Here is a 7,500-nt window from a genome sequence, read left to right as displayed (position 1 = left end):
AGCTATCATAATGACAAAGTAGCTTAACAGCCTAGTTATACAGACATTAGGCTAACGTTAGAGATATTAAGTTGTTTTCCCCCCCATGATGTCAGTCTTATATTCTTCTATTATTATCTCCTTAGATATTACTTGTTGAACATGTGAAATGACAAGGTAAGCATTTCAAATTTGTATTCCTATGGTCATGCTTATTCCAGATTAAATTTGGGCTAACATATTGATGTATAATATGTATTAGACTATTATTAGTGTAATGGTGTAAAATGCATGCTTTTCTTTTCTATTGCACAGTACCATCTCGGAGAGGTTCTTAAAACGAATTTTAGTTTTGCGCCAGCATCACTCAAAGTGTGAATCCCTCTATGATAAAATGGTATAGTTGACAGCTACACTCTCATTAGTTTGCACATCACAGTAATGTTCCTGTTTGACAATTCTCTAAATAAATTGTGTATGGGATGAGGCAAAATTGTAATATAAAAGGATGATGTTGCTCTTATTAAATCAATAATAGACCATTTAATGCAATGAACTGCTATAGACCCAGGACTTGGAGATGGAGGCATACTGTAGATGACTGTTACTGTTTGCCTGTGTGCCATGTGAAGAAAGAGCAATCATTATTGTTCATATGCAATAAAAACATTCTTGAGAAAATGTCTTATGGGCATGAATAGTGGAATTAGATGATCATTTCATAGCTTATACTGTATGTTTGTTACAGGCAACCATGGGGAAGCAGGAGAGCGATGCAGAATCGGGATACAAAACGGAAGGCCCAAAAAGAACAACAAAAGTACGAAATGTAAGTAATTTACATTCTAAACATGTTAAATCACCCAGTGTTTACTCCAGGAGACGTGTTGTGTGCTACAGGTGTGAACACAAAACTCGGAAATATGTTTGGACCTGATTCTCCTTATATTGTCCGGTCTTATGTGATGGCTATATATTTGATTCTCTGTATATTGTCTGGTAATATGTGATTGCTATATACACTATATTTCCAAAAGTATTGGGTCACCTGCCTTGACCCCGATATGAACTTCAGTCACATCCTATTCTTAATCCATAGGGTTTAATATGACGTTGGTCCACTCTTTTAAGATATAACAGCTTCAACTCTTCTGGGAAGGCTTTCCACAAGGTGTAGGAGTGTTCCCAGAAGAGTTGAAGCTGTTATAGCAGAAAATGGTGTCATATTAAGCCCTATGGATTAATAACAGGATGTGACTGAAGTTCATATGGGGGTCAAGGCAGATGACCCAATACTTTTGGCAATATAGTGTATATATTTGATGTCCTCCTATGTGTTCTTGTCCTCCACAGAACAGTGCTTCAGAATTAGTTCCAGAGCTACAGCGAACGGAAAGTGTGTTTGTAAGTGATAATATAAGACTACTTGAACCAGTGAAATATGGGTGAACAAATTGTGTTTGTGTATTTGTTGTACAATGTTGTCTTGATGTTAATGAATGAGTTATGTTTTATCATAGATGTGGTGATAGTTGTCATAGTGTTAGTAGATTACATTTCATAGATACTCCTATTACTCTCATTCATGGTATTTGACTTCATCACAGCTTTTTTTAATATCAGTAAGCAGACTGCAAAACTTTCTAAACATTGCTTTAAAATTAATCTTTGTTTTTCTATCTGAAGCTCACAAAAGAGATGCTGGGCATTCCAAGGGATTCTTTGCCCAGCAGTGAAGATAGTGGCAGTGAGGACGATTATGTTCCGGACTCAAATAGCAGCAGCTCAGAGGAGCCCAGTGATGAGGAACCTGCAAAGAAGGTCAGGCCCAAAGTTTCTTCTGCCAAGTCCAGTGATGAGGAACCTGCAAAGAAGGTCAGGCCCAAAGTTTCTTCTGCCAAGTCCAGTGATGAGAAACCTGCAAAGAAGGTCAGGCCCAAAGTTTCTTCTGCCAAGTCCAGTGATGGCACAACAGCAACAACATCCTTTTCTGCCACTGACAATGAGAAGTCTTCAAGTGAGTCAGTAGTTGTAATGAATGTGAAAAAGAAATCAGATGGGTCAAGGGCCTACAGCAAAAGGCATTTTTGTCTTTTTTGTTCAAAGCCTTATGCAAAAATGGCAAGACACTTGGAACATGTACACAAAAATGAAGCAGAAGTAGCTGCAGCTGTTAGATTCCCCAAAAATTCAAAATCAAGAAGAATTCACCTGGACCTTCTGCGCAAAAAAGGAAACCGGGCACACAACATTGACGTGATTCGTGAAGGCTCTGGCGTGATAGTTCCTTGTAAACAAACAAGTGACAGTAATATCAATCCTAACGATTTCCTGCATTGTTTAAGCTGCCAAGGGCTTTTCAAGAGAAGGTTTCTTTGGAAGCATATGAAAAGGTGCACTCTGGCTAGACAGTGTGGGGTACTCAAACCTGGCAAAAACAGAATACAATCACTCTGTGCAAACGCTCAACCTGTACCAGTGGGAGTAAGTGCTAAGTTATGGAAGCTCTTAAGTGAAATGAGTCAGGATGATGTTACCCATGCCGCTAAAAATGACGTGTGCATTGTAAAGATGGGAGAGCAAATGTTTAACAAAATTGGCCATGATCCTTCAAAACACGAATACATTAGGCAAAAGATGAGGGAGGTTGGAAGACTGCTGTTAGCAGGTACACAGGAATCCCCAATGAAGACAATGGAGGATTTCATTCTTCCGTCGAACTTTCCACATGTTGTGAATGCTGTGAAGGATGTAGCAGGCTTTGACAGTAACTCCAATTCTTTCAAAATACCTTCACTGGCTTTAAAATTAGGCCACAGCTTGCAGAAGATTGCGAGCATTATTGAATGTAATGCAATGATATCGGGGAAAAAGAAAATTGTTGAAAATGCACAACACTTCAAACAAATTTACCGAACATGCTGGAATGAAAATGTTTCCTCATCTGCACTGAAAACACTTTCAGAAGCGAAGTGGAACACCCCACAACTGCTGCCATTCACTGAAGATGTTAAAAAAATGCACATGTACATGGATCAAAAACAAAAAGAAGCATACCAACAGCTAACAAACGAGGAATCATCAAGGAACTGGGTTGATCTAGCTGAGGTAACCCTCGCTCAGCTTATACTGTTCAACCGTAGAAGAGAGGGGGAGGTGTCAAAAATGCGCCTAACTGCCTTCACTGAAACTGATGTGCCATTGCATGCAGATGTAGCTGAGGCTCTAACTGCTCTAGAGAAGAAGCTGTGTGAACACTTCAAAAGGATTGAAATTCGTGGGAAGAGAGACAGGAAGGTCCCTCTACTGCTAACCCCAGCAATGCAGGCGTCCATGGAATTGTTAGTGAAGACTCGTGCATCCTGTGAGGTTCTCGAAAATAACATCTATTTTTTTGCCAGACCTAGACAAGAAACGTTTATTCGAGGCTACAAGTGCATTCACCAGTTTGCAAAGGAGTGCCAAGCCAAATACCCAGAGCGCTTATCCTCTACGAAATTAAGGAAACATGTATCCACACTTTCCAAGGTTTTGAACCTCAAAGATACAGAAATGGATCAATTGGCTGATTTTTTGGGCCACAACATCGCAGTCCACCGCAAGTTCTATCGTCTGCCAGAAGGAACACTACAACTGGCTAAAGTTAGTAAAGTCCTGATGGCCATGGAAAGAGGGTGCTTAATGGACTACAAAGGAAAGAATTTAGATGAAATTGAAATTGATCCCAATGGTAATTATAATGTTCAAGGTTAATGTTAATCTCACTATGATTTATACATTTAGTAGATTTCACAAGTTTCTGATTGGTGTGCTTTAGAAACAATTCCAGAGGAGAGTGACCATTCAGAAAGCGAACTGACGGACGAAGAACTAAGCCCACCTTCTACATCCTACCTACCTTCAGCTGCTAAGAAACGTAAGTATTAAGGGTAACAGTGTTTCCTCTACATTTATTTCAGCATGGCGCCCCCCCCCCCCCCCCCCCCATTGTTTAATTAATACCGCCACGGTATCAGAATCAGGGCAGACGCACATTTGCTTTTTAAATAATCCTGCGACGTATCCTCCCCTGCTGGCTGCCGCTCGCATTGCAATTTAACAATAAGTAGCCTAAACCTAGTCAGAGGTTATTATGGCCCGTCCAGTTTCAGTTTACATATTATATATTGTATTGATGTAGCCTATTTAAAGCATTAACTTTCTTCTCAGTGTTTCCTCTTCATTTAGCAGTGCCACTGCTTCAGAATTAGGGGAGACGCAAAATATTGTCCAGAAGCATAGTACTAGTAGGCTAAATGCCCTTCGCTGGCTGCTGAAAATTGCAGTTTAAGAATAAACAGCAATGCTAATCCGAGGTACCTGCCGCCACTGTTAAAAAAAATCTAGCGGAAAAACTGGGTAATATGAATGCTTGCAGGTTGTCTTGAAGGTGTTGAACATGATTCTGATTTTAATGTCTGAAACGCAGGCACTTCAAAGAAGAAACAGTGCATGCAATCAGAGGAAGAGTCCGAGGATCCAGGTTCAGCTGCTAAGAAACGTAAGTATTAAGAGTAATATGAATGCTTGCAGGTTGTCTTGAAGGTGTTGAACATGATGCTGATTTTAATGTCTGAAACGCAGGCACTTCAAAGAAGAAACACTGCATGCAGTCAGAGGATGAGTCCGAGGATCCAGGTTCAGCTGCTAAGAAACGTGAGTAAGGTTTTGTTCATGCCTAACTGATAAATAAATGTCATCGGAGACAGCAGGGGCCATATTCACAAAGAATCTTAAGGCTAAAAGTAACTACTAACTTTCAGAGAATGCTGTAGCAACATAATTGACATCCCCAGAAAGTCCTCTGCACGTAACTTTAGGTATGGACAAGAAACGTAGCCACCATGTTATTCAACTACGCCGTGACGACCTATGCGGTACATGCTCACAACGTTGCCACAATATAACTGTCAGCTGGGGATTAACTCAAAGTATTTTAGCCCTAAAAGTAGCACCTAAGTCTGGGATAGCTTAGAAATAGTCAAGAAGACTCCTAACTCACTAAAACCTTTTCACAAACATTTGGGTAACACTTTACTTGACGGGTGAGTTCATAACACATAACTCATAGCAGCTGTCATAAACTGCACATAAAGCATTCATGACTGTTTCATGATACATGACTCATACCAAACCTTTCATGAATGTGAAGCAAAAAATAAATAAATCAGAAGCAAAAAATTGCTTCTCCTCTTTGCAAACGTGTCTTCATACAGATTCATTTTAAAAAATGTTGTTTGCCCTTCACAAAATGTGTGTTGCAGACAGGATGGTGATTTGTGGTGTGAAATTGTTTTTGTTTTAGGCACATCAAAGATGAAGAGCCAAAGTAAATGTGATGAAATGAACTCCGATGTTCCAGATGCAGCATCCAAGACATGTAAGTATGATGGATGTTTGTGTTCTGATATGAACTTATGTAGTCCGATCAAAACTAGTGTAGCAAATGATAGGGTTTGTGTTCAAGTAAATATGTTAAACCTGTCAGGAAACTGAGCTAAAATAAATGTATAGGCCTCTGTCTTTATCAAATTAAAACTTGTCAAACAACTTCATCATACAACAATTCATTCATTGTCAGACTTGAAAGACACATAAGTGTGAATATTTTTGGTTAAGCATATTTCATTAGTGTCTTTTTGATATTCTTTGTTGTGATTCTATTTCACAGCCTGCCGCAAGAGAAGACCATGGAGTCAAGAAGAAATCCGCGCTGTTGAGAAGACCCTGATGAAATTTATCACTACAGGCAGAACTCCTGGGAAGGCAGACTGCGTTTCTTGTATCAACTCAGCACCTGAAGCACTTAAGTTCCGTGACTGGATGTCAGTTAAGTTTTATGTCAAAAATCGTTGTGTGTCCTACCAAAGAACCACACAGACCCTTTTATAGCAATTTGATAAGAATGAGTTTGGGGGTGGGAGATGGGAATGTGTTCAGTTTTCTTAACAGGGCTTGAGCATTTCAGAGGACCACACAATACATGCCCTGTACTTACACAGTATTCTTGTTTATATTTTATGTTGGCAGAGGGTCAGCAATGTTTTTGTCATTGGTATTACAGTACATGCACTTTATTTTAACAGTACTTAAATGATTTTAGGTTGGGAGAGGGTCAATTGTGTACTTTCGTTGTTAATACTACATGCTCATACAAACAGGCTTTAGAGGAAAATTAATGATGCTCATGATTGTAATAATGTTGAAGTGTAAAGAGTTGCGTGTGAGAAGAAGGTACGTTGTATCCTTGTTGACGAGGTTCGTTAAAAATATTCTGACAACACAATTTTTTTTATTCATTTTAATATTTCTTTTATTTTCATTATTCACTTGGTATCTGCAATGCCTGAGTAGATATTTTATATTGAGAAGGTATCTGCTTTTTCACATGGTGTTGACTGTAGCATTACTAGCACTTTCAGAAATAATGTACGCTAATAACTATCACAACAATCTACCTCATAACGTTCTAATGAAGTGTGGTTGTGCATTCTGGCACTGTGTTAAGCAGCCAATAAATGTGTTGATTGCTACTAATGTTTTTATTTCTTTCCTTGTGTATACGTATTAGCTTCAACTTGGTGTCATGAGGCAGGTCTCACGAGTATTTCCAAAACAACAGTAAATCCTCAAATACCTCATGGTATTATAGTATAAGATGCATTGCAACTTGAACAAATGTGGTTTACATTACATGTGCTCCTTCAGAATGGTTTTCAGTATATCCAAGAAAATACAGAAGTTGGTCCCCAGATTGCACTGTGCTTGTTGATTACATCACTTGGGTGGGCGTAACTATGGGCGGGGCCAGAGTCCTCACTTTGACCACCTGACACCTGTCCCCTGTGGCTGGTCAGGAGTCAGGTGTCAGACTAACTTCAGGTATGAAGTGTGTATTCTATATTCCAACTGATTTGCTTATTACTGAACCCATATACAATGCTCCTGTGCAATGCCTTGTCTGTACCATGCTTAGAAAGTGGTGTCCCCAAAAGTGACCGTTCTTTCAGGTGTCCCCAGGCGGTGATAAAGATGGGTATGTGTGTGTGTGTGTGTGTGTGTGTGTGTGTGTGTGTATGTGTGTGTGTGTGCGTGTGGGTGCGCATGCGAGTACATGTGCGCGTGTGACTGTGTGTGTGTGAAAGAGAGAGTGTGTGACTGTGCGTGTGTGAAAGGAAGAGTGTGTGTGTGTGTGTAACTGTGTGTGTGTGACTGTGCGTGTGTGTGAAAGGGAGAGTGTGTCTGTGTGTTTGTGCGTGTTTGACTGTGTGTGTGTGTGTGTGTGTGTGTGTGTGTGTGTGTGAGTGTGTGCAGTGTTTCCCCTACAATGTATTTAACAGCGGCGCAGCGCCGCCGCTGGATTTTCAGCGCCGCTGCAACATAATATCACGAGATTCACTTAACACACTGTAAAAGCACAACGGCCAACGTCATCTCGAAATTGTTTTCTGAAAGTCTTGAGTAAGTTAAGTGCATCAAATC

General features: G+C 39.9%; 2 protein-coding genes across 10 annotated transcripts in view; both read left to right on the top strand.

Moving 5' to 3' along the window:
* LOC121694873 overlaps positions 1-6,555 on the top strand; it is a 7,926-nt gene extending 1,371 nt beyond the window's left edge. Inside the window, exons 2-11 of one of the 9 annotated variants that reach the window (XM_042075251.1) lie at positions 126-156; positions 295-376; positions 728-799; positions 1,333-1,383; positions 1,666-3,709; positions 3,797-3,895; positions 4,448-4,519; positions 4,603-4,674; positions 5,324-5,398; positions 5,690-6,555. In XM_042075251.1, coding sequence (XP_041931185.1) covers positions 149-156; positions 295-376; positions 728-799; positions 1,333-1,383; positions 1,666-3,709; positions 3,797-3,895; positions 4,448-4,519; positions 4,603-4,674; positions 5,324-5,398; positions 5,690-5,910 — 2,796 coding nt within the window. In that variant the 5' untranslated portion in view covers positions 126-148 and the 3' untranslated portion in view covers positions 5,911-6,555. The other 8 variants (XM_042075250.1, XM_042075254.1, XM_042075253.1 and 5 more) reach the window with 8 other exon arrangements.
* LOC121694058 (tumor protein p53-inducible protein 11-like) overlaps positions 1-7,500 on the top strand; it is a gene marked incomplete at its 3' end in the record, with an annotated part of 53,853 nt that overhangs the window by 41,408 nt on the left and 4,945 nt on the right. The gene's annotated exons all lie outside the window — the stretch shown is intronic.

The sequence above is a fragment of the Alosa sapidissima genome, chromosome 20 (assembly GCF_018492685.1).
Source record: "Alosa sapidissima isolate fAloSap1 chromosome 20, fAloSap1.pri, whole genome shotgun sequence".
NCBI classification, from domain to species: domain Eukaryota; kingdom Metazoa; phylum Chordata; class Actinopteri; order Clupeiformes; family Clupeidae; genus Alosa; species Alosa sapidissima.
This window is presented reverse-complemented; position numbering and strand designations above follow the sequence as displayed.